Source organism: Bufo gargarizans, chromosome 10, assembly GCF_014858855.1.
Source record: "Bufo gargarizans isolate SCDJY-AF-19 chromosome 10, ASM1485885v1, whole genome shotgun sequence".
NCBI classification, from domain to species: Eukaryota; Metazoa; Chordata; class Amphibia; order Anura; family Bufonidae; genus Bufo; species Bufo gargarizans.
In genome coordinates, this window is record NC_058089.1 from 561,332 (window position 1) to 589,159 (window position 27,828).

At 47.1% G+C, this 27,828-nt stretch overlaps 2 protein-coding genes across 4 annotated transcripts in view; one reads left to right on the plus strand and one right to left on the minus strand.

Annotated features, from left to right (window-relative positions):
* Window positions 1–3,331: 3,331 nt before the first annotated feature.
* RNF141 (ring finger protein 141) lies at window positions 3,332–4,942 on the plus strand (the record flags this gene model as incomplete). Its single annotated transcript, XM_044270401.1, has 2 exons — window positions 3,332–3,453; window positions 4,566–4,942. Coding segments are annotated over 2 exons (279 nt in total), but the record flags the coding sequence as incomplete, so codon positions are not given.
* Window positions 4,943–20,686: 15,744 nt separating this feature from the next.
* The window catches only part of AMPD3 (adenosine monophosphate deaminase 3), a 64,086-nt gene continuing 56,944 nt past the window's right edge, over window positions 20,687–27,828 (minus strand). For all 3 annotated transcript variants that reach the window (XM_044270971.1, XM_044270969.1, XM_044270972.1), the window contains exons 13-15: window positions 25,761–25,934; window positions 21,469–21,579; window positions 20,687–21,219 (exon numbers count right to left, since the gene is read on the minus strand). In XM_044270971.1, coding sequence (XP_044126906.1) covers window positions 21,040–21,219; window positions 21,469–21,579; window positions 25,761–25,934 — 465 coding nt within the window. In that variant the 3' untranslated portion in view covers window positions 20,687–21,039. The remainder of the gene's footprint in view (window positions 21,220–21,468; window positions 21,580–25,760; window positions 25,935–27,828) is intronic.

The window sequence follows — 27,828 nt, forward strand, 5'->3', positions numbered from 1 at the left end:
ATAGATCATCCGCAAATGCTGCAGCAACATGTGTAGAAGCACCGATCTGAAGGCCTTTAATATCCGGGTCTCCTCTTATTCTACACAAAAGGGTCTCCATTACTAAAACGAATAGTGCAGGAGAGAGGGGGCAACCCTGCCTCGTCCCGTTAGTGATGCGAAATGGGGGCGACAATGCACCGTTAACTTTGACCCTGGCAGAGGGGGACGAATACAGGGTATAAATTGCTGCAATGAATTGGTCTGGAAGACCAAACCTCGACAGGGTCCGCGACATATAGTGCCAGCTGACCCTGTCGAAGGCCTTTTCCGCATCAGTACTGACCAAAACTAAGGGCTTAGAGGATCTTTTGGCCCAATTTACAAGATGAAGAAGCCGTACCGTATTATCGGACCCCTGTCTGCCATGGACAAAGCCAACTTGATCTTCATGAACGATGTCAGGGAGAACATCCTGAAGCCTTGTAGCCAAAATCTTCGCCCACCACATCACAGTTGAGCAGAGAGATCGGCCTGTAGTTGCTGCAGCAAGTGGGATCCTTATTCTCCTTATGCAGGACAGTGATGTGCGCCAATAAAGAGTGAGGAGCGAGGGAACCTCCTGAGAGGAGATAATTACACAAATCCCTGAAGCGGGGAATTAAAACGTCCTTAAAGGACTTGTAATATGCAATGGAAAAACCATCTGGGCCCGGGCTTTTGCCCGAGGGGGTGGACGCGAGCACCTCACGAATCTCAGAATCAGTAATGGGTCTAATAAGCTGGGACGCCTTGGTTGGGGATACAGAGGGAAGGTCTAGTGTCTGTAAAAACGTATCTGTTGCCTCCGAAAGATCGCTAGTAGTAGACCCCTCAGGGGAGGGCAAGTTATATAAGGTTTCATAAAAGGCGCAAAATGCCTTGGCAATATCCGGGGTGGACTTATGCCTTTTCCCCGTGGAGTCCTTGATAGAGGAAACAAAGGAGTCAGAGAACTGCTTCTTGGCAATCGCCGACATCAGTCTGTTTCCTCTATCTCCATGTGCGTACGCCTTAAAACGTGAGCGCAGGACCAGCTTAGCAGAGGTGACATTTAATAGATTTCTTAAGCGTACTCTAGCCTCAGTAAGATCCTTCAAACAGCGCTTGGCCTGTGTCTCCTTGTGAGAGGATTCAAGGCGAGCAATGTCTGCTAGTACGGTATCTAAGGCCAGCGTCCTCTGTTTCTTCACATGAGCTCCTAACGCAATAAGTTCCCCCCTAATTACTACCTTATGGGATTCCCACAGTATGGAAGGAGAAGGAGGGGAGTCAGGTGTATCATTAAGCTTGAAAAATTCAGAAATCGACGCCCTGATTTTGCAAGCGTGGGTGGGATCCAAAATCAAGGTGTCGTTAAGACGCCATAAACGTTCTTTTCTGAGTGGTCCAGACAGGGAAAATATAGTAGTTATATTCTTGTATATAGGGGCAGTATTATAGTAGTTATATTCCTGTACATAGGAGGCAGTATTATAGTAGTTATATTCCTGTACATAGGAGGCAGTATTATAGTAGTTATATTCCTGTACATAGGAGCAGTATTATAGTAGTTATATCCTTGTACATAGGAGCAGTATTATAGTAGTTATATTCTTATACATAGGAGCAGTATTATAGCAGTTATATTCCTGTACATAGGAGCAGTATTATAGTAGTTATATTCCTGTACATAGGAGGCAGTATTATAGTAGTTATATTCCTGTACATAGGAGCAGTATTATAGTAGTTATATCCTTGTACATAGGAGCAGTATTATAGTAGTTATATTCCTGTACATAGGAGCAGTATTATAGTAGTTATATTCTTGTACATAGGAGCAGTATTATAGCAGTTATATTCTTGTACATAGGAGCAGTATTATAGTAGTTATATTCTTGTACATAGGAGCAGTATTATAGTAGTTATATTCCTGTACATAGGAGCAGTATTATAGTAGTTATATTCCTGTACATAGGAAGCAGTATTATAGTAGTTATATCCTTGTACATAGGAGCAGTATTATAGTAGTTATATTCCTGTACATAGGAGCAGTATTATAGTAGTTATATTCCTGTACATAGGAGGCAGTATTATAGTAGTTATATTCTTGTACATAGGAGCAGTATTATAGTAGTTATATTCCTGTACATAGGAGCAGTATTATAGTAGTTATATTCTTGTACATAGGAGCAGTATTATAGCAGTTATATTCTTGTACATAGGAGCAGTATTATAGTAGTTATATTCCTGTACATAGGAGCAGTATTATAGTAGTTATATTCTTGTACATAGGAGCAGTATTATAGTAGTTATATTCTTGTACATAGGAGCAGTATTATAGTAGTTATATTCTTGTACATAGGAGCAGTATTATAGTAGTTATATTCTTGTACATAGGAGCAGTATTATAGTAGTTATATTCTTGTACATAGGAGCAGTATTATAGTAGTTATATTCTTGTACATAGGGGGCAGTATTATAGTAGTTATATTCCTGTACATAGGAGGCAGTATTATAGTAGTTATATTCCTGTACATAGGAGCAGTATTATATTAGTTACATTCTTGTATATAAGAGCAGTATTATAGTAGTTACATTCTTGTACATAGGAGCAGTATTATAGTAGTTATATTCTTGTACATAGGAGCGGTATTATAGTAGTTATATTCTTGTACATAGGAGCAGTATTATAGCAGTTATATTCTTGTACATAGGAGGCAGTATTATAGTAGTTATATTCCTGTATATAGGAGCAGTATTATAGTAGTTATATTCTTGTACATAGGAGGCAGTATTATAGTAGTTATATTCCTGTATATAGGAGCAGTATTATAGTAGTTATATTCTTGTACAGAGGAGCAGTATTATAGTAGTTATATTCTTGTACATAGGAGGCAGTATTATAGTAGTTATATTCTTGTACATAGGAGGCAGTATTATAGTAGTTATATTCTTGTACAGAGGAGCAGTATTATAGTAGTTATATTCTTGTACATAGGAGGCAGTATTATAGTAGTTATATTCTTGTACATAGGAGCAGTATTATAGTAGCTATATTCCTGTACATAGGAGCAGTATTATAGTAGTTATATTCTTGTACATAGGAGCAGTATTATAGTAGTTATATTCTTGTACATAGGAGCAGTATTATAGTAGTTATATTCCTGTACACAGGAGCAGTATTATAGTAGTTATATTCCTGTACATAGGAGCAGTATTATAGTAGTTATATCTCTTAAGCTTTCAGACCTTTTTTATTCTTTATTTTTGTGTTTTTCATCTGCATTTCATCTCGTTTGTAGCCAGTTTTTTGTTTCTTGGCTGACGTTTTTTCCTGTTTTCTAGGGTGAAGCAGCTGACAGATGAGGAAGAGTGTTGTATCTGCATGGACGGGCGAGCTGATCTGATCCTGCCCTGCGCTCACAGCTTCTGCCAGAAATGTATTGACAAATGGTAAGAGTTGGCGAGGGTCCACGTGGTGCAGTCATAGGTCTCTTATCTCCTTCCATGTCCTGGATAGTAAATCTTGGCTGCAGAGATGTTGTCATCCTGTTACCTTTGATCCGGAGCTGCATTTCTCTCTCTTGCTGCCTGAAGTCTCCACACCTTTTTGTCTTATTTTTTGTATTTTTGATGTGTTGTCCTTTTCTTCAGTTACTTATCTTATTTTGAATTACATCATGTGTTGTGCTCCAGTTCCCCAGAGCTGTAATCATAGCACTACTGATTTCTTGTGCAGTGCATTGTTGAACCACAGTTATGTTCACCTTAGATAATGGTCGGCAATCCAGTGTTTGTGGGGGTAGCGCAGTATCTGCCTCATGTAATGGAAAGAGGGATCGGGAGATAAGCGGCGCCTGGTGTCCCTATGGCAGTAACCATGCCGTACATGCTCAGTTGTTTTGAAAAAGCTATTGAATCACATGACTTTAAATTTGTTTAAAAAAACAAGAAGTTTTGCTTTGGCTGTGACTAGAGTGTAAGACTTGATGTAAAGCAAAGTGTATGTGTAGAGTTACATAGTAACCCTGTGGGTACCTTTTTATTTCGCACCCTTCAATAACTATACTGACCCCAGGGATGCTGACCCCTTCGCACCCCTCACCCTATCCTCATTTGTTTTAAAAGAAAAAGTGAGGTTGCGAGAATGACAAGTGATTTTGCTGTATATGGGGGGTGATGACAATGGTGCTCGCAGGGGTTCACGTATTGGAGTCCTCGTCTCGCAGTCCTAGGATCCATTTGCAGCCACTACTAGAGGGAGCTCCCTGCATACAAGATCTCACAGCACCCACAGAGCTCAAGGATAGCTCTGCATGTAGTGAGCTCCCCCTAGTGGTGGCTGCAGGAAGGCAGGACTCTATCATGTGTCCGTCCATGCAGGGGATTTGGAGCTCTGCTTCAGTATAATGGATCTCCAAGTGCTATAGAGGTGAATTATGAAATGAATTATCTCATCGTTGGACCTTCACTTTAATATTATCGGGATTCGGGTCAGATCTGAAGAAACACAGACTTGAAAAAGAAGTCACTGGATTGATAATTACAACCTTTTTTATCAACAGGAGCGACCGGAACCGCAATTGTCCCATCTGCCGCTTGCAAGTGACGGGCACCAATGACTCATGGGTGGTTTCAGAAGCCCCCACGGAGGAAGATGTGGCCAGTTATATACTGAATTTGGCTGACGAGGTTGGGCAGCCCCATGACACCTTCTTCTGATCACATGGTCGGCGTCCTCATTACCATCTGTGTAACAGTGTTTTATCTGCATGAGGGACACCAGAGGATGATTATAATGTCCACCTCTGATCAACATGTATAGCTCATAGATAGAATCAACTTCCATACACAGTGCAGTCACTGTGCACATACATTACTGATCCTGAGTTACATCCTGTATTATACTCCAGAGCTGCGCTCACTATTCTGCTGGTGCAGTCACTGTGTACATACATTACTTATCCTGTACTGATCCTGAGTTACATCCTGTATTATACCCCAGAGCTGCACTCACTATTCTGCGGGTGCAGTCACTGTGTACATACATTACTTATCCTGTACTGATCCTGAGTTACATCCTGCATTATACTCCAGAGCTGCACTCACTATTCTGCTGGTGCAGTCACTGTGCACATACATCACTGATCCTGAGTTACATCCTGTATTATACTCCAGAGCTGCACTCACTATTCTGCTGGGGCAGCCATTGTGTACATACATTACTTATCCTGTACTGATCCTGAGTTACATCCTGTATTATACTCCAGAGCTGCACTCACTAGTCTGCTGGTGCAGCCACTGTGTACATACATTACTTATCCTGTACTGATTCCTGAGTTACATCCTGTATTATACTCCAGAGCTGCACTCCCTATTCTGCTGGTGCAGTCACTGTGTACATACATTACTTATCCTGTACTGATCATGAGTTACATCCTGTATTATACTCCAGAGCTGCACTCCCTATTCTGCTGGTGCAGTCACTGTGTACATACATTACTTATCCTGTATTATACTCCAGAGCTGCACTCACTATTCTGCTGGGGCAGTCACTGTGTACATAGGATCAGTACAGGATAAGTACTGTATGTACACAGTGACTACACCAGCAGAATAGTGAGTGCAGCTCTGGAGTATAATACAGGATGTAACTCAGGATCAGTACAGGATAAGTAATGTATGTACACAGTGACTGCACCAGCAGAATAGTGAGTGCAGCTCTGGAGTATAATACAGGATGTAACCCAGGATCAGTACAGGATAAGTAATGTATGTATACAGTGACTGCACCAGCAGAATAGTGAGTGCAGCTCTGGAGTATAATACAGGATGTAACCCAGGATCAGTACAGGATAAGTAATGTATGTACACAGTGACTGCACCAGCAGAATAGTGAGTGCAGCTCTGGAGTATAATACAGGATGTAACCCAGGATCAGTACAGGATAAGTAATGTATGTACACAGTGACTGCAGCAGCAGAATAGTGAGTGCAGCTCTGGAGTATAATACAGGATGTAACTCAGGATCAGTACAGGATAAGTAATGTATGTGCACAGTGACTGCACCAGCAGAATAGTGAGTGCAGCTCTGGAGTATAATACAGGGTGTAACTCAGGATCAGTACAGGATAAGTAATGTATGTACACAGTGACTGCACCAGCAGAATAGTGAGTGCAGCTCTGGGGTATAATACAGGATGTAACTCAGGGTCAGTACAGGATAAGTAATGTATGTACACAGTGACTGCACCAGCAGAATAGTGAGTGCAGCTCTGGAGTATAATACAGGATGTAACCCAGGATCAGTACAGGATAAGTAATGTATGTACACAGTGACTGCACCAGCAGAATAGTGAGTGCAGCTCTGGAGTATAATACAGGATGTAACTCAGGATCAGTACAGGATAAGTAATGTATGTACACAGTGACTGCAGCAGCAGAATAGTGAGTGCAGCTCTGGAGTATAATACAGGATGTAACCCAGGATCAGTACAGGATAAGTAATGTATGTACACAGTGACTGCAGCAGCAGAATAGTGAGTGCAGCTCTGGAGTATAATACAGGATGTAACTCAGGATCAGTACAGGATAAGTAATGTATGTACACAGTGACTGCAGCAGCAGAATAGTGAGTGCAGCTCTGGAGTATAATACAGGATGTAACTCAGGATCAGTACAGGATAAGTAATGTATGTACACAGTGACAGCACCAGCAGAATAGTGAGTGCAGCTCTGGAGTATAATACAGGATGTAACACAGGATCAGTACAGGATAAGTAATGTATGTACACAGTGACTGCACCAGCAGAATAGTGAGTGCAGCTCTGGAGTATAATACAGGATGTAACTCAGGATCAGTACAGGATAAGTAATGTATGTACACAGTGACTGCACCAGCAGAATAGTGAGTGCAGCTCTGGAGTATAATACAGGATGTAACTCAGGGTCAGTACAGGATAAGTAATGTATGTACACAGTGACTGCAGCAGCAGAATAGTGAGTGCAGCTCTGGAGTATAATACAGGATGTAACTCAGGATCAGTACAGGATAAGTAATGTATGTACACAGTGACTGCACCAGCAGAATAGTGAGTGCAGCTCTGGAGTATAATACAGGATGTAACTCAGGGTCAGTACAGGATAAGTAATGTATGTACACAGTGACTGCAGCAGCAGAATAGTGAGTGCAGCTCTGGAGTATAATACAGGATGTAACTCAGGATCAGTACAGGATAAGTAATGTATGTACACAGTGACTGCACCAGCAGAATCGTGAGTGCAGCTCTGGAGTATAATACAGGATGTAACCCAGGATCAGTACAGGATAAGTAATGTATGTACACAGTGACTGCACCAGCAGAATAGTGAGTGCAGCTCTGGAGTATAATACAGGATGTAACCCAGGATCTGTACAGGATAAGTAATGTATGTACACAGTGACTGCAGCAGCAGAATAGTGAGTGCAGCTCTGGAGTATAATACAGGATGTAACTCAGGATCAGTACAGGATAAGTAATGTATGTGCACAGTGACTGCACCAGCAGAATAGTGAGTGCAGCTCTGGAGTATAATACAGGGTGTAACTCAGGATCAGTACAGGATAAGTAATGTATGTACACAGTGACTGCACCAGCAGAATAGTGAGTGCAGCTCTGGGGTATAATACAGGATGTAACTCAGGGTCAGTACAGGATAAGTAATGTATGTACACAGTGACTGCACCAGCAGAATAGTGAGTGCAGCTCTGGAGTATAATACAGGATGTAACCCAGGATCAGTACAGGATAAGTAATGTATGTACACAGTGACTGCACCAGCAGAATAGTGAGTGCAGCTCTGGAGTATAATACAGGATGTAACTCAGGATCAGTACAGGATAAGTAATGTATGTACACAGTGACTGCACCAGCAGAATAGTGAGTGCAGCTCTGGAGTATAATACAGGATGTAACTCAGGGTCAGTACAGGATAAGTAATGTATGTACACAGTGACTGCAGCAGCAGAATAGTGAGTGCAGCTCTGGAGTATAATACAGGATGTAACTCAGGATCAGTACAGGATAAGTAATGTATGTACACAGTGACTGCACCAGCAGAATCGTGAGTGCAGCTCTGGAGTATAATACAGGACTAGTGATATATGGAGGTCCTTTCTATGTATGAGCTGTAATATGGTGATTGGAGGCAGCAGTGGCCTAATGGTTGTGTTCACACGTAGCCGCAGTTTCACTTCAAGCCTTTTCTTTTGTGACATTTTATTGGTTTCCAGCATTTTTATTATTATTTTAATTTGGGAGAAGACAAATCCGTGAATCCATGAAAGCTGCTGGGTGGCCTTCAGACATTTGCAGTTGTTATTAGCATTTTGTAAATGTGACGCACCCTCCTTGTACTGTCCGTCTGTGTCTGGGAGTTAGCGCTGGGGCGTCTGCCGGGGATGAGCCGCTAATGCTGTGACCTGTAGGCCTCTTTTACGTGAATGTGACGGATTAGGTGCGGATGCGTTCCGTGAAACTCGCACCATTTTGCAAGCAGGTTCAGTCAGTTTTGTCTGCGATTGCGTTCAGTTGTTCAGTTTTGATGCGTTTTTCCCGCATGTGATAAAAAACTAAGGCCTCTTTCACACGGGCGTGGCGTGTGAGGGCCGGATAGGATGCGGGTGCGTTGCGGGAAAATGCACGATTTTTCCATGCGAGTGCAAAATCGGCATGTTTGGTACCCGGACCCGAACCCGGACTTCTTCACTGAAGTTCAGGTTTGGGTTCGGTGTTGTGTAGATTTTATTCTTTTCCCTTATGACATGGTTACAAGGCAAAATAATAGCATTCTTACTACAGACTGCATAGTACAATAGGGCTGAAGGGGTTAAAAAAATAAATATTAAACTTGCCTCATCCACTTGTTCGCGCTGCCCGGCTCGTCTTCTTTCTACTTATTTGATGACCTGGGAGGAAAAGGACCTGTGGTGACATCATTGCGCTCATCACACGGTCCATCACATGACCCATCACCATGGTGACGGACCATGTGATGAGCGCAGTGACGTCACCACAGGTCCTTTTCCTCCCAGGTCATCAAAGAAGAAGACAGAAGAGAAGCCGGGCTGCGCGAACAAGTGGATGAGGGGAGTTTAATAAAAAAATTTAACCCCTTCATCCCTAACTTACTTAGCATTCTGTATTAACCATGTTATAAGGGAATATAAAATAGATCGGGTCCCCATCCCGATCGTCTCCTAGCAACCATGCGTGAAAATTGCACCGCATCCGCACTTGCTTGCGATTTTCACGCAGCCCCATTCACTTCTATGGGGCCTGCGTTCCGTAAAAAACGCAGAATATAGAACATGCTGCGATTTTCACAGAACACAGAACTGATGCGTGAAAATCACCGCCCGTGTGCAGAGCCCGTCCGGATTCAGCGCAATGCGGTCACCTCACGCATTGCACCCGCGCAGAAATCTCGCTCGTGTGACAGGGGCCTTAGTGTCCGTTCTACATCACGACGTTTCACCCGTTTTTTTCAGTGCTCTTTGGATATTGTAAATGTCTTCTCCTTCCTCTGATCTCCGGGGATATCGGTAGAGCCCTGGATCACGGCGGCGATGATTTCATGGGTTAATCCTCGTACACATTTATGTTTTAATTGTATCACATTCTAGTTTTCTACAGAAACCTCCCATTTAGAGGGAATGTGTGCCCCTCATTGTGACTTGTCAGGTTATTAATGGGGACAAGTTGGGACCCCGTCTGATCCCTCAAAGCATAGCCCCGAGACGCCATCACGTGTGAGGGTCCGAGGAGTGTCCTGCGCAGAGGAGGCGGGGCCAGGCCGTGTAATAATAGAGTCTGTAACGACCCACGTGCAGCGGCAATGCCTTTAGTACATAGTATAACGTTTTAGGCGCTACCCCTTCTTTTCACTGTGCTGTTGGCTGCATCGCCACCTAGTGGCTACCATTGGCGTGGCATCATAATACTCAGGGCCTAGGATGCCTCGGGGGGGGGGGGAGCTGCAGCTTCTCTTCAAGTTTGTGAGCAAGGAATCAGATCAGGAGTTTGCATCGGCAGTGCCATAGAAATCAATGGAGGGCGGCCAGTTCCGGCCACGCAGGCGATCACTTTTGTGGTCCCATTCTGAAGATAAGGTGCAGGTCCCAAAGGTGAGACCTGCACCTATCTAGCGGTATGCCACCAATGTCGGAGATGGGACAGCCGACAGCGATGTCTGCTGTATGTTCGCTCAGCCGCAGGTCACATGACGCTTTCGGGGATCCAGGTCATCCAGTGGGTTGCTATGTCCGTTTTTTTGTGTATATATTTAGGTCTGCCGCCTGCATCCTGGAGCGCACCAGCTGCCCTGAGACTACAGCTCCTATGGCCGTAGGCGGTCAGGGCGTGCTGGGATTTGTAGTCCGCCTGCACAGCTCCTGGCTGCAGACTTTTTGTTGAGTCATTGATAAGCGTCCGGATTATCTGCTCCTGCCCTGGTCCTGTGACTGTAGACCGCCATGGCGTTTACAAGACTTATCCTGGGGTCCGGGGGTTTCCTTGTTTAGTGAGGCGACTGCGCCACTTCCCCTTTAAGACTCGCCTGACACTGCGCACTATTATTGTAGATGGGGATTCTGAATAATTCTACCTGGAGGGGGCGTGTCCTTCCCCCTGTTTCCTAGGCTAGGGCTACGCGACCACGTGTGTCACGCCACAGTTTTTATAATGATAGTCTATGGTATCGCAATGCGACATGCTGCAACTGCAACGCAAGATGGATTTTTCTGCAACTGTCGCAGCATGTCGCATCGCAACACCATAGACTATCATTATAAAAATTGTGGTGCCACATTGGTGATGCCGGGTGTAGACCCAGCCTTCAGCGCCGGGTGCTTGGCTCATTTTATCTCTGCTCCGCTGTTGCATAGTCATGATCAGTGACTCCAGCTTACCTCTAAACTCCACCTCTCGTCAGATCGGAGGTTCAGACTGCTCTGTACCCATCCATGCTTTACACTGCAGCTCTGCTTCTACATATTGATAACTTTTTAGGTCTGTTCCATAAGGATGGACACGGCTATGATTAGTTACTTCTCTTTTGGGGTCTGAAATCCACCTCCTGTCATGTCTTTGGCTCAGTCCATTCCTGATGCTTTATACTACAGCTCTGCTTCTTCATATCGGCTACTTTTTAGGTCTGCTCCATTAGGGCACAGGTATGATGATGGACTGCGGCATAGCTGCGTTATCTAGTGGAGTTCAGGTTAGTTGGAAATTCGTCTTCTGCCTCATCAGAGGGATAGGCTACTATGCTTCCTCTGTACTTTACACTGCAGCTCTGCTCATGGCATCTTTCCAGAATTGTCTGGATCAGACGATAAGCGTGCTTTGTTTTGCGTCCTGTTGTATTTAGATAAAGACTTTACATTGTATAATGAGCACTAGTCTATAACACTGGATAAGAGGCGGCCATTACTAACCCAGTGATCACATGATTGCCCATCATCACTTCCTTTGGATTTGAATATTGGCCCCGCCCACAGAAATGGCCGCCTCTTGTATTTCTCACTGACTCGTCATTTTGACCATATGAATAAGCTTGATGCTGCTCATAGTGATAATCGTTCATTGCTGCGGAGAGCGGCAAGTCTACCGCCATCGCGGCCTTTGTACAGAAGAGCTTCTGCTACGGGAATATTTAAAGAAATTAGGAGATTTACAAAAAATTAATAATAACTGGTTTGTATTTTTAATTATTCAAAAATAAAAAAATATTTTGAAACTAATTTGTTGTCTTGAAAATAAATAGAAAATGTTCATAATTTTTTTATTTTTTTTTATTTACATGAATTATAGTTTTATTTCCTTATTTTATCGATTTTATCATATATTGACAAACTATAATTTTCTTTGTTTTTGTATTTTTATTTTGTGTTCCTTTTTTACATTTGTGGAACCATCGTGGATGATGGGTACGTGTCACCGAGGTTCCTGGCCTCGGGGAGTAAGAGACGTTTTTTATGTCTTAGCGGCAGTTGCTGTTTGACACCTTGATACTTAGTATGGCTGTAATAGCTGATCCGGGACGGCTCTTACTGGGAGTAGTCAAAGTGCTGGGTGGGTGACTACTCCCCATGTTCCAGGCCGGGTTTTGCCAGGCATATAAACCAGCCAGCACTGCCAGGTGGAGAGGATTACCTCGGTCTAACAGTGGAGCTCAGGAGTCTGTGTGCTGGGATCTGAGGGCTGTGTTGGGATCCGCGGCTTGAGCTGGGCTGGGGGCCTCAGACCCCTGTGAGGGCGAACAGGCCGCCTAACGCCTGCCTGTGGACTTGACAAAGCGGAACTTCCAACGGGGTGTGAAGTAACACCCAGGAGAAAAGGGGACTGTTCTGTATAGGAACTTTTCACGTGTGTGAACGATCACCAAGCAACTCGCGGTTTTGTTTTGCTTTCACGTGTGAATAAACCCTGATGTTTTGTACCAGGAACTTGTACTTTGCCGCTGTGCTGCACCCGCTAATCCGAACTACCAGAGCGAATCCCCACAGATTGTTATTTTGTATTCATTTTGCTATTATTACGCTGTATTATAATATAACCTCAATTCCCCACAAAGTTGTTGTGCTGCTGTGTACCGTGTGAATACAAGGAGAGATCGCCGCCATGTTTAACGCTCATAGCGCCGCATTTTATTCACAGTGGATCATAGGACACATATCCGATGTTGACATTGAGACATTTACTCGTTTAGAAACGTTGGGCCAGGGCCACGTCTAGCGCATCGCCCCCTCTTTTACATGGGGGGAGTGAGGAGACGGGAGTTTTGGGAGAGGAATGTCGTCCCGTTCTTGTGTGATGTAGGATTCTCTCTGCTCCACGGTCTGGGCTCGTCTTTGCTGGATTGTTTATTTCATGGGGGGTCTGGATGCAGGATGTGGTCATCATTGTCTTCCCTGAAGGAGACATCTGCATGGAGCAGACAGTTCCAGATGTGTAAGCTGCCCACACACAGGCACTAATGCAACCCCGTGTCATGTTAGGGTGGATGGTCCTTCTCCTCTTCAGTCCGCAGGACACGGCGACTGTGGTCTCCAAAAGGAATTTCATAATTTCAAGACTCTGCCTCTCACCCGCTCTTTTTATACCCAGTCCTGTGACTGTAGGACCGAGCTCCTCCAGCAGTTTCCTCTCTTAGGCCCCTTTCACACGGGCGAGTTTTCCACGCGGGTGCGATGCGTGAGGTGAACGCACTGAATCCGGACCCATTCATTTCTATGGGGCTGTGCACACGAGCGGTGATTTTCACACATCACTTGTGCGTTGCGTGAAAATGGCAGCATGCTCTATATTCAGCGTTTTTCACACAACGCAGGCCCCATAGAAGTGAATGGGTCTGCATGAAAATCGCAAGCAAGTGCGGATGCGGTGCGATTTTCACGCACGGTTGCTAGGAGACGATTGGGATGGGGACCTGATCTTTATTATTTTCCCTTACTACAGACTGCATAGTACAATAGTGCTGGAGGGGTTAAAAAATAATAATTAAACTCGCCTCATCCACTGCTCGGCTCCTCTTCTTTCTACTTCTTTGATAACCTGGGAGGAAAAGGACCTTTGGTGACGTCACTGCGCTCATCACATGGTCCATCACATGATCCATCACCATGTCATGAGCGCAGTGACATCACCAAAGGTCCTTTTCCTCCCAGGTCATCAAAGAAGAAGGAAGAAGAGGAGCCGGACTGTGCGGACAAGTGGATGAGGTGAGTTTAATATATATATTATTTTTTTAACCCCTCCATCCCTATTGTACTAAGTGTTCTGTATTCAGAATGCTATTATTTTCCCTTATAACCATGTCATAAGGGAAAATATTCAAATCTACAGAACACATAACCCAGACCTGAACTTCAGTGAAGGAGTCCAGGTCTGGGTACCACATTCAGTTTTTTATCACGTGCGTGCAAAATGCATTGCACTCGCGCAACGCAATCGCATACAAAACTCGCACGATTTTCCCGCGACGCCCATGTGAAAGAGGCCTTGCTTTTGCTGCCCCTGTGCCCACCTCTCTGAGCTGCGTTGCTGCCATCCAGTTGTAAATTAGTAAATGTTTTCATGAAATGGTAAATTGTCATCATCTGATCTGTGATCTACTGTGAATAGAAGATGGGTCCATGAGATTCACGCACATTTACATGTTGCACAGCGCCCCAGCTTTTTTGGAACTGGGGTTGTAGATGGGCTTACCTCCAAAAACACATGCCCTACCCTTAGGATGGGTCATAAGTGTCTGATGGGTGGGGCGTGACCACTGGGACCTCCACGCGTGGGCTTTCCTCACAGTGAGGGGATTTTGAATCCCATGGTGTTTTCTTCTCCATTCACATCTAAAGCTAAATATAAATCTGCACCCACAGAGCAGTGCACTGTGGGAGCTGAGAGCGCACATTTTGCCCCCTTTGGGTTAGCGCCGACCTGTCTGTATCCAGCAAAGCTTTTATCGCTGCTTAGGATGTGAATGGAGAACATTGTATTTACCACACACTGTTCTTAAAGGGACCCTGTCATCAGGGCAGACATCCCAGCCATTAGGCGGAGCTGATGGAGGGGTCACAAGACTATTTCCTGCAGCCATTAACCCTTTTACTGGGTCCGTTTTGTGATTATCTTCCAGTTAACCCTAGAAGACCTCACGTTACTCCTTCTAGCAAAAATACTAGAATTTTCACAGGTGATTAGAAAGGACACCAAACGGTCGCCCTCAGTGGTTCCAGGTTTTATGTTATTCCATTTAAAACAGAGAAAAAAAAAACATTTGGTGACAAAATAACATAAAATATGAAGGTAATGTGTAAAACGTAAACAAGTGATCCGTGAAGTGCACGTGGCGAGGGCAAAGATGGCGGCCAACACTGAGAGGAGGAAGCGCATGGATGCCGCCAGGAAATTGTAGGATGTGTGCAGATTATAACATTGTGGCAGTGACTGTCCAATATGGCCGCCATTTCAGCTCTCAGAGATTATAACCCAACTTTCCCAGAGCCCGGAAAGGCCTAGTAGCCTGAGTATGCTGTGTACATCCCCTCCATCCTTCTGGTTACATAACCTGGCAGATATGCCGCTCAAGATCCTAGGAAAGTTGGGTAGTAGGCCTTGTGGGAGCAGCCATACAGGGAGTGCAGAATTATTAGGCAAATGAGTATTTTGACCACATCATCCTCTTTATGCTGTTGTCTTACTCCAAGCTGTATAGGCTCGAAAGCCTACTACCAATTAAGCATATTAGGTGATGTGCATCTCTGTAATGAGAAGGGGTGTGGTCTAATGGCATCAACACCCTATATCAGGTGTGCAGAATTATTAGGCAACTGCCTTTCCTTTGGCAAAATGGGTCAAAAGAAGGACTTGACCGGCTCAGAAAAGTCAGAAATAGTGAGATATCTTGCAGAGGGATGCAGCACTCTTAAAATAGCAAAGCTTCTGAAGCGCGATCATCGAACAATCAAGCGTTTCATTCAAAATAGTCAACAGGGTCGCAAGAAGCGTGTGGAAAAACCAAGGCGCAAAATAACTGCCCATGAACTGAGAAAAGTCAAGCGTGCAGCTGCCAAGATGCCACTTGCCACCAGTTTGGCCATATTTCAGAGCTGCAACATCACTGGAGTGCCCAAAAGCACAAGGTGTGCAATACTCAGAGACATGGCCAAGGTAAGAAAGGCTGAAAGACGACCACCACTGAACAAGACACACAAGCTGAAACGTCAAGACTGGGCCAAGAAATATCTCAAGACTGATTGTTCTAAGGTTTTATGGACTGATGAAATGAGAGTGAGTCTTGATGGCCAGATGGATGGCCCGTGGCTGGATTGGTAAAGGGCAGAGAGCTCCAGTCCGACTCAGACGCCAGCAAGGTGGAGGTGGAGTACTGGTTTGGGCTGGTATCATCAAAGATGAGCTTGTGGGGCCTTTTCGGGTTGAGGATGGAGTCAAGCTCAACTCCCAGTCCTACTGCCAGTTTCTGGAAGACACCTTCTTCAAGCAGTGGTACAGGAAGAAGTCTGCATCCTTCAAGAAAAACATGATTTTCATGCAGGACAATGCTCCATCACACGCGTCCAAGTACTCCACAGCGTGGCTGGCAAGAAAGGGTATAAAAGAAGAAAATCTAATGACATGGCCTCCTTGTTCACCTGATCTGAACCCCATTGAGAACCTGTGGTCCATCATCAAATGTGAGATTTACAAGGAGGGAAAACAGTCCACCTCTCTGAACAGTGTCTGGGAGGCTGTGGTTGCTGCTGCACGCAATGTGGATGGTGAACAGATCAAAACACTGACAGAATCCATGGATGGCGGCTTTTGAGTGTCCTTGCAAAGAAAGGTGGCTATATTGGTCACTGATTTGTTTTTGTTTTGTTTTTGAATGTCAGAAATGTATATTTGTGAATGTTGAGATGTTGTATTGGTTTCACTGGTAAAAATAAATAATTGAAATGGGTATATAGTTGTTTTTTGTTAAGTTGCCTAATAATTATGCACAGTAATAGTCACCTGCACACACAGATATCCCCCTAAAATAGCTAAAACTAAAAACAAACTAAAAACTACTTCCAAAAATATTCAGCTTTGATATTAATGAGTTTTTTGGGTTCATTGAGAACATGGTTGTTGTTCAATAATAAAATTAATCCTCAAAAATACAACTTGCCTAATAATTCTGCACTCCCTGTATTGTACAGCTATAGATCCAAGAAATGCTGAAGGAAGAGAGCGGCGCGAGCCTCCAGCACTATTGAGGTATTCTGTAATGGAGATCGCCCAAGACATATAAATGGCTCTCCTGGAAAAGAGGTGCTGCAGCAGCTTTTACTTCAACAGATTTTGTCTGACCAGAAGAAAGAACTTCTGTATGGAATTGGTTCTGAAGGACCGATCCTCAGATGCCAAGATACTGACTGCCGCCTCTAAACTTTCTGGGAGGTGGGTATAGAACGCCCATGGTACCAGATAACCGGGCAATACGTCAAAGAGCAGTGACTGCTTGTTAGAGCCTTTGAAGATCTACACTTACTAACCCTAAACTGTCCAGGCTTATAATAGTGCAGCAAGGCGTCCTCTCCCCTGAAATGGCTGATAACAGGGGGCAATAGACTGTATTCTCCTGTCCTACAGTCATCCTCTCCGCTGCCATGGCTGATACTAGGGGGCAATAGACTGTATTCTCCTGTCCTACAGTCATCCTCTCCCCTGAAATGGCTGATAACAGGGGGCAATAGACTGTATTCTCCTGTCCTACAGTCATCCTCTCCCCTGAAATGGCTGATAACAGGGGGCAATAGACTGTATTCTCCTGTCCTACAGTCATCCTCTCCCCTGAAATGGCTGATAACAGGGGGCAATAGATTGTATTCTCCTGTCCTACAGTCGTCCTCTCCCCTGACATGGCTGATAACAGGGGGCAGTAGACTGTATTCTCCTGTCCTACAGTCATCCTCTCCCCTGAAATGACTGATAACAGGGGGCAATAGACTGTATTCTCCTGTCCTACAGTCATCCTCTCCCCTGAAATGGCTGATACCAGGCGGCAGTAGATTGTATTCTCCTGTCCTACAGTCGTCCTCTCCCCTGGAATGGCTGATAACAGGGAGCAATAGATTGTATTCTTCTGTCCCACAGTCGTCCTCTCACCTGAAATGGCTGATAACAGGGGGCAATAGACTGTATTCTCCTGTCCTACAGTCGTCCTCTCCCCTGAAATGGCAGATAACAGGGAGCAATAGACTGTATTCTCCTGTCCTACAGTCATCCCCTCACCTGAAATGGCTGATAACAGGGGGCAATAGACTGTATTCTCCTGTCCTACAGTCATCCTCTCCCCTGAAATGGCTGATAACAGGGGGCAATAGACTGTATTCTCCTGTCCTACAGTCATCCTCTCCCCTGAAATGGCTGATAACAGGGGGCAATAGACTGTATTCTCCTGTCCTACAGTCGTCCTCTCCCCTGAAATGGCTGATAACAGGGGGCAATAGACTGTATTCTCCTGTCCTACAGTCGTCCTCTCCCCTGAAATGGCTGATAACAGGGGGCAGTAGACTGTATTCTCCTGTCCTACAGTCATCCTCTCCCCTGAAATGGCTGATAACAGGGGGCAATAGACTGTATTCTCCTGTCCTACAGTCATCCTCTCCCCTGAAATGGCTGATAACAGGGGGCAATAGACTGTATTCTCCTGTCCTACAGTCGTCCTCTCCCCTGAAATGGCTGATAACAGGGGGCAATAGACTGTATTCTCCTGTCCTACAGTCGTCCTCTCCCCTGAAATGGCTGATAACAGGGGGCAGTAGACTGTATTCTCCTGTCCTACAGTCGTCCTCTCTGCTGACATGGCTGATAATGGGGGGCAGTAGACTGTATTCTCCTGTCCTACAGTCGTCCTCTTTGCTGACATGGCTGATAACGGGGGGCAGTAGACTGTATTCTCCTGTCCTACAGTCATCCTCTCCGCTGACATGGCTGATAATGGGGGGCAATAGACTGTATTCTCCTGTCCTACAGTCATCCTCTCCGCTGACATGGCTGATAACAGGGGGCAGTAGACTGTATTCTCCTGTCCTATAGTCGTCCTCTCTGCTGACATGGCTGATAACAGGGAGCAATAGACTGTATTCTCCTGTCCTACAGTCGTCCTCTTTGCTGACATGGCTGATAACGGGGGGCAGTAGACTGTATTCTCCTGTCCTACAGTCATCCTCTCCGCTGACATGGCTGATAATGGGGGGCAATAGACTGTATTCTCCTGTCCTACAGTCATCCTCTCCGCTGACATGGCTGATAATGGAGGGCAATAGACTGTATTCTCCTGTCCTACAGTCATCCTCTCCCCTGAAATGGCTGATAACGGGGCAATAGACTGTATTCTCCTGTCCTACAGTCATCCTCTCCCCTGAAATGGCTGATAACAGGGGGCAATAGACTGTATTCTCCTGTCCTACAGTCATCCTCTCCCCTGAAATGGCTGATAACAGGGGGCAATAGACTGTATTCTTCTGTCCCACAGTCGTCCTCTCCGCTGACATGGCTGATACCAGGGGGCAATAGACTGTATTCTCCTGTTCTACAGTCATCCTCTCCCCTGAAATGGCTGATAACAGGGGGCAATAGATTGTGTTCTCCTGTCCTACAGTCATCCTCCCCCTGAAATGGCTGATAACAGGAGGCAATAGACTGTATTCTCCTGTCCTACAGTCATCCTCCCCCTGAAATGGCTGATAACAGGAGGCAATAGACTGTATTCTCCTGTCCTACAGTCATCCTCTCCCCTGAAATGGCTGATAACAGGGAGCAATAGACTGTATTCTCCTGTCCTACAGTCATCCTCTCCTCTGAAATGGCTGATAACAGGGGGCAATAGACTGTATTCTCCTGTCCTACAGTCGTCCTCTCCCCTGAAATGGCTGATAACAGGGGGCAATAGACTGTATTCTCCTGTCCTACAGTCATCCTCTCCCCTGAAATGGCTGATTTCAGGGGCAGTAGATTGTATTCTCCTGTCCTACAGTCGTCCTCTCCCCTGGAATGGCTGATAACAGGGGGCAATAGACTGTATTCTCCTGTCCTACAGTCATCCTCTCCCCTGAAATGGCTGATAACAGGGGGCAATAGATTGTATTCTTCTGTCCCACAGTTGTCCTCTCCCCTGAAATGGCTGATAACAGGGGGCAATAGACTGTATTCTCCTGTCCTACAGTCGTCCTCTCCCCTGAAATGGCTGATAACAGGGGGCAATAGACTGTATTCTCCTGTCCTACAGTCATCCTCTCCCCTGAAATGGCTGATAACAGGGGGCAATAGACTGTATTCTCCTGCCCTACAGTCATCCTCTCCCCTGAAATGGCAGATAACAGGGGGCAATAGACTGTATTCTCCTGTCCTACAGTCATCCTCTCCCCTGAAATGGCTGATTACAGGGGGCAATAGACTGTATTCTCCTGTCCTACAGTCATCCTCCCCCTGAAATGGCTGATTACAGGGGGCAATAGACTGTATTCTCCTGTCCTACAGTCGTCCTCTCCCCTGAAATGGCTGATAACGGGGGGCAGTAGACTGTATTCTCCTGTCCTACAGTCATCCTCTCCGCTGACATGACTGATAATGGGGGGCAATAGACTGTATTCTCCTGTCCTACAGTTATCCTCTCCGCTGACATGGCTGATAATGGGAGGCAATAGACTGTATTCTCCTGTCCTACAGTCATCCTCTCCCCTGAAATGGCTGATAATGGGGGGCAATAGACTGTATTCTCCTGTCCTACAGTTGTCCTCTCCGCTGACATGGCTGATAACAGGGGGCAATAGACTGTATTCTCCTGTCCTACAGTCATCCTCTACCCTGAAATGGCTGATAACAGGGAGCAATAGATTGTATTCTCCTGTCCTACAGTCGTCCTCTGATACCAGGGGGCAGTAGACTGTATTCTCCTGTCCTACAGTCTTCCTCTGATACCAGGGGGCAGTAGACTGTATTCTCCTGTCCTACAGTCGTCCTCTGACACCAGGGGGCAGTAGACTGTATTCTCCTGTCCTACAGTCGTCCTCTGACACCAGGGGGCAGTAGACTGTATTCTCCTGTCCTACAGTCGTCCTCTGATACCAGGGGGCAGTAGAATACCATCATATACACAGTGATAGTAAATGAGGCCCTTTAATGTCTTTGCCTTATTGGTTCACAGTCTTTGATGTGTCATGCTGGGGTCACACCCTTGACACCCCCCATCCCAGATGTCTCCTCTGTGTTACATATGAGCAAGCATAGGCGGTAAGAAGCTCTCCAGCTCCTGAGGTCTCGTCCATTTAGCGCAGGTCACATGACCAAACCGCCTGGTGACGTTAACAAAGCAGTTAAAGTTCCATTTATAAAGCCAAAGAGCAGATCCTGGAAGAAAACATCAGACATCCATCATCTTCTTCATCATCCTCGTCATCATCCATGTTGACTTGTAGGCCCCAGAATGAAGATCTGCTCCCCGGGGGTCTTCTCATTGTGACAGCGGCAAGTGAATATCAGCAGAATTCATGGCGTCCGCCAGGAAGCTCAGCTCATTACACAGCGTTTCGTAGCGGAACGCCATCCGGATCTGCGCCACGTTGGTTCTGCTGATGTCGTTTCCTTCTGGACCTTCTTTCATGTAGTTGCATCCCAGAAAATGCTTCTTTTCCTAAAAGACCAGAGGACGAGAGACGGCGATTAGTGTAATAGAGACAACCAGGAACCATCACCCCTACCCCCGCTCCGTCACATCCTGGCAGCAAATCACTATCCCTGGGTCGCTGCTGCAGCATGCGGCTACGTTGCGGTACATTTGCTGCCATGTTTTCGAGTCCTGTATGGTTCCAACCGGTTTTGGCTATAAAAAAAACAGTGGCAAATGCTCCACGTTGTAAAACGGGCGCCATTGCGCTCTGACCTTATCGGAGAGGCCGCTCTGCAGGACGCTGTTCCTGGCGAGCTCACACAGGTCACAGGTGCTGAGCTTCCAGACCTGAGCGGCGATGGCGTACTCCTCCATCAGGGCTTCCTACAAAAGAGAGGAAAGAGTGCATCACGATGGGAGGGACGGAGACAAGCAGGGGTCACCGACTGAGCGCTCCTCCCAGCAGCACAGAGGATTTCAGGAGAGGAGTGCGCTGATCTCGTGGAGGTCACAGGATGAGAGTTACATAGTGGAAGGAGCAGGGTCCTCCCAGCAGCACAGAGGATTTCAGGAGAGGAGTGTGCTGATCTCGTGGAGATCACAGGCTGAGAGTTACATAGTGGAAGGAGCAGGGTCCTCCCAGCAGCACAGAGGATTTCAGGAGAAGAGTGTGCTGATCCTGTGGAGGTCACAGGCTGAGAGTTACATAGTGGAAGGTGCAGGGTCCTCCCAGCAGCACAGAGGATTTCAGGAGAAGAGTGTGCTGATCCTGTGGAGGTCACAGGCTGAGAGTTACATAGTGGAAGGAGCAGGGTCCTCCCAGCAGCACAGAGGATTTCAGGAGAGGAGTGCGCTGATCCTGTGGAGGTCACAGGATGAGAGGTACATAGTGGAAGGTGCAGGGTCCTCCCAGCAGCACAGAGGATTTCAGGAGAGGAGTGTGCTGATCCTGTGGAGGTAACAGGATGAGAGGTACATAGTGGAAGGTGCAGGGTCCTCCCAGCAGCACAGAGGGTTTCAGGAGAGCAGTGTGCTGATGTTGTGGAGGTGAGTTACATAGTGGAAGGAGCAGGGTCCTCCCAGCAGCACAGAGGATTTCAGGAGAGGAGTGTGCTGATCTCGTGGAGGTCACAGGATGAGAGTTACATAGTGGAAGGAGCAGGGTTCTCCCAGCAGCACAGAGGATTTCAGGAGAGGAGTGTGCTGATCCTGTGGAGGTCACAGGCTGAGAGTTACATAGTGGAAGGTGCAGGGTCCTCCCAGCAGCACAGAGGATTTCAGGAGAGGAGTGCGCTGATCCTGTGGAGGTCACAGGATGAGAGGTACATAGTGGAAGGAGCAGGGTCCTCCCAGCAGCACAGAGGATTTCAGGAGAGGAGTGTGCTGATCTCGTGGAGGTCACAGGATGAGAGTTACATAGTGGAAGGAGCAGGGTCCTCCCAGCAGCACAGAGGATTTCAGGAGAGGAGTGTGCTGATCTCGTGGAGGTCACAGGATGAGAGTTACATAGTGGAAGGAGCAGGGTCCTCCCAGCAGCACAGAGGATTTCAGGAGAGGAGTGTGCTGATGTTGTGCAGGTCACAGGATGAGAGGTACATAGTGGAAGGAGCAGGGTCCTCCCAGCAGCACAGAGGATTTCAGGAGAGGAGTGCGCTGATCCTGTGGAGGTCACAGGATGAGAGGTACATAGTGGAAGGTGCAGGGTCCTCCCAGCAGCACAGAGGGTTTCAGGAGAGCAGTGTGCTGATGTTGTGGAGGTGAGTTACATAGTGGAAGGAGCAGGGTCCTCCCAGCAGCACAGAGGATTTCAGGAGAGGAGTGTGCTGATCTCGTGGAGGTCACAGGATGAGAGTTACATAGTGGAAGGAGCAGGGTCCTCCCAGCAGCACAGAGGATTTCAGGAGAGGAGTGTGCTGATCCTGTGGAGGTTACAGGATGAGAGTTACATAGTGGAAGGTGCAGGGTCCTCCCAGCAGCACAGAGGATTTCAGGAGAGGAGTGCGCTGATCCTGTGGAGGTCACAGGATGAGAGGTACATAGTGGAAGGAGCAGGGTCCTCCCAGCAGCACAGAGGATTTCAGGAGAGGAGTGTGCTGATCTCGTGGAGGTCATAGGATGAGAGTTACATAGTGGAAGGAGCAGGGTCCTCCCAGCAGCACAGAGGATTTCAGGAGAGGAGTGTGCTGATCTCGTGGAGGTCACAGGATGAGAGTTACATAGTGGAAGGAGCAGGGTCCTCCCAGCAGCACAGAGGATTTCAGGAGAGGAGTGTGCTGATGTTGTGCAGGTCACAGGATGAGAGGTACATAGTGGAAGGAGCAGGGTCCTCCCAGCAGTACAGAGGATTTCAGGAGAGCAGTGTGCTGATCCTGTGGAGGTCACAGGCTGAGAGTTACATAGTGGAAGGAGCAGGGTCCCAGCAGCACAGAGGATTTCAGGAGAGCAGTGTGCTGATCCTGTGGAGGTCACAGGCTGAGAGGTACATAGTGGAAGGAGCAGGGTCCTCCCAGCAGCACAGAGGATTTCAGGAGAGCAGTGTGCTGATCCTGTGGAGGTCACAGGATGAGTGTTACATAGTGGAAGGAGCAGGGTCCTCCCAGCAGCACAGAGGATTTCAGGGGAGCAGTGTGCTGATCTTGTGGAGGTCACAGGCTGAGAGTTACATAGTGGAAGGAGCAGGGTCCTCCCAGCAGCACAGAGGGTTTCAGGACAGGAGTGCGCTGATCCTGTGGAGGTCACAGGCTGAGAGTTACATAGTGGAAGGAGCAGGGTCCCAGCAGCACAGAGGATTTCAGGAGAGGAGTATGCTGATCTTGTGGAGGTCACAGGCTGAGAGTTACATAGTGGAAGGAGCAGGGTCCTCCCAGTAGCACAGAGGATTTCAGGGGAGGAGTGTGCTGATCTTGTGGAGGTCACAGGCTGAGAGTTACATAGTGGAAGGAGCAGGGTCCTCCCAGCAGCACAGAGGGTTTCAGGAGAGCAGTGCGCTGATCTTGTGGAGGTCACAGGCTGAGAGTTACATAGTGGAAGGAGCAGGGTCCTCCCAGCAGCACAGAGGATTTCAGGAGAGCAGTGTGCTGATCCTGTGGAGGTCACAGGATGAGTGTTACATAGTGGAAGGAGCAGGGTCCTCCCAGCAGCACAGAGGATTTCAGGGGAGCAGTGTGCTGATCTTGTGGAGGTCACAGGCTGAGAGTTACATAGTGGAAGGAGCAGGGTCCTCCCAGCAGCACAGAGGGTTTCAGGATAGGAGTGCGCTGATCCTGTGGAGGTCACAGGCTGAGAGTTACATAGTGGAAGGAGCAGGGTCCCAGCAGCACAGAAGATTTCAGGAGAGGAGTATGCTGATCTTGTGGAGGTCACAGGCTGAGAGTTACATAGTGGAAGGAGCAGGGTCCTCCCAGCAGCACAGAGTATTTCAGGAGGTGGGGCATATGCTGCTATGATGTGCGGTATTTCGATGTGGCCTCGGTATATCACCTCTATAGGGGACCTGCCTGCACCCTGGGCTGGAGAGGAGAGGAGTGTGCTGATGTTGTGGAGGCCACAGGATGAGTGTTACATAGTGGAAGAAGGAGGGTCCTCCCAGCAGTACAGAGGATTTCAGGAGAGCAGTGTGCTGATCCAGCAGTCTTCCCAGCAGCACAGAGGATTTCAGGAGAGGAGTGTGCTGATCTTGTGGAGGTCACAGGATGAGAGTTACATAGTGGAAGGAGCAGGGTCCTCCCAGCAGCACAGAGGATTTCAGGAGAGCAGTGTGCTGATCCTGTGGAGGTCACAGGCTGAGAGTTACATAGTGGAAGGAGCAGGGTCCCAGCAGCACAGATGATTTCAGGAGAGCAGTGTGCTGATACTGTGGAGGTCACAGGATGAGTGTTACATAGTGGAAGAAGGAGGGTTCTCCCAGCAGCACAGAGGATTTCAGGAGAGCAGTGTGCTGATCTTGTGGAGGTCACAGGCTGAGAGGTACATAGTGGAAGGAGCAGGGTCCTCCCAGCAGCACAGAGGATTTCAGGAGAGGAGTGTGCTGATCTTGTGGAGGTCACAGGCTGAGAGTTAGATAGTGGAAGGAGCAGGGTCCTCCCAGCAGCACAGAGGATTTCAGGAGAGCAGTGTGCTGATCCTGTGGAGGTCACAGGATGAGTGTTACATAGTGGAAGAAGGAGGGTCCTCCCAGCAGTACAGAGGATTTCAGGAGAGGAGTGTGCTGATCCAGCAGTCTTCCCAGCAGCACAGAGGATTTCAGGAGAGGAGTGTGCTGATCTTGTGGAGGTCACAGACTGAGAGTTACATAGTGGAAGGAGCAGGGTCCTCCCAGCAGCACAGAGGATTTCAGGAGAGCAGTGGGCTAATCTTGTGGAGGTCACAGGCTGAGAGGTACATAGTGGAAGGAGCAGGGTCCTCCCAGCAGCACAGAGGATTTCAGGAGGTGGGGCATATGCTGCTATGATGTGCGGTATTTCGATGTGGCCTCGGTATATCACCTCTATAGGGGACCCGCCTGCACCCTGGGCTGCACGGTACGGGCACAGCAGGGGTCACCCTTACTTTCTCCCTGCACCCACCTTGGTGTAATGGAACTGCATGGGGTCGTCTGTGGACAGGGACACCACCAGGCCTTTGTGCAGGAATTCCCGCAGAGGGTTCTTGGAATATTCGAGGAACAGGCTGTTGTTGCTGAGAGGAGACATCGCGATGGGAATTTGCGCCAAGTAGTAGAGATACTGCAAGACGGGGCTCTATGGGAGAGAAGAGGGGCGACGGCTGCAGTGAGAACGGGAGCTCAGAGACCCCTATCAGGATCATTCATTCCTAACTCTTCTCCAGATCTCTGCTTGGTGTCAGTGAATGAGAACATTCTTGTTTACAGCCATGTGCTTTAAACCTGTGTAACCCCTCCTGAGGATTGTCTGGACTGGACACAGTTCTCCTCACGTCCTGATAATTCGTTACAATGTATCAGTCTGGAGTCTGTGGCAAACCCTCATTCAGGGGCGTTGCTAGGTTAAAACATTCGGGGCCTCTGATGTTTTGTCCCAGACCCCGAATGTCCTGCCGGCCAGCTAGATACAACTGTAAGTCCTCAGGACGGCAATCCAATCTAATGCACTGGAAGAGCTGAAGGACCTGTGATGACATCACAGGTCATGTGACCAGTAAAACAAGCAGTTGTTGAGAAGGACCTGTGATGATGTCACCATCATGTGACCAGTGCAGGAGAGGACAGCAGTGGAAAGGGGAAGAAGCTGCGGTGAGGTCTGCTACATGAGGAGAGGTAAGTGTAACTGGGACTGTATGTTAGTGCTGAAGGGAGAGATGTTATTTACATGGGACTGTGTGTTGGAGGGGGCTGGGGAGGGGGTGATGTTACCTGGGGAGGGAGTGATGTTATTTACATGGGACTGTATATTGAAGGTGGCTGGTGGGGGGAGTTATGTTATTTACATGGGACTGAATGTTGAGGGGGTGATGTTAACATGGGATTACATGTTGGAGGCAGCTGGAGAGGGGGGCGATTTTATTTACTTAGGACTGTATGTTGAAGGCGGCTATGGAGGAGGTGATGTTATTTACATGGGGCTCTATGTTGGAAGGGCTGAAGGGAGGGGAGTGATGTTATTTACACAGGACTGTATTTTGGAGGGGGCAGGAGAGATGGTGTGATATTTACATAGGACTGTATGGTGGAGGGATGAATATAACTACAGGGGGCACTGCAGGGGGCATTATAACAGTAGGGGGTGATATAAATACTGGGGGCACTGCAGGGGTATTAATCTAGGGGACATTATAGGCGTTCTTATTACTACTGCAGGCTTTATAGGACGGACTTATAAATCCATCTTATTTCTACTAAGAGCACTATGGGGGTCTTATTACTACTGAGGGGTCTGCAGAGAGCTTTATTACCACTGGGGGAACATTAGGGGGAATTATTTCTACTGGGGGCTCTGTAAGGGCATTATTAATACTGGGGGCTCTTCTACTAATGGGGGCACTCTTGGGGGGCACTATCACTGTTGGACTGTTGGGGGCTCTGTAGGGGGCAGTATTACTAATATGGGCAGTCTAGAAGGGAATTACTATTGGTGGGACTATGAGGGGCACTATTACTATGGGGGCACTATTACTATGAGGGGCACTATTACTATGAGGGGCACTATTACTATGAGGGGCACTATTACTATGGGGGCACTATTACTATGAGGGGCACTATTACTATGAGGGGCACTATTACTATGAGGGGCACTATTACTATGAGGGGCACTATTACTATGGGGGCACTATTACTATGAGGGGCACTATTACTATGAGGGGCACTATTACTATAGGGGCACTATTACTATGGGGGCACTATTACTATGAGGGGCACTATTACTACGGGGGCACTAATTCTTCTTCAGGATAGTATTTGGGGTATTGGGGGGGCACAGCGAGCAGCAGGATAACACTGTGGGGGCTCCAGGGGGGGGGGATATGTATTGGGGCTTGGGCCCGGATCTTTTGAGACCCCATCAACGCCCCAGGAAGGTTTTCAGCCTGTGAATATCAACTGGCTATAGCTATTCACTGACACCAAGCAGAGATCTTGAAAATGGTGAGAAATCCAAATACCAAATATATTAGAAAGTT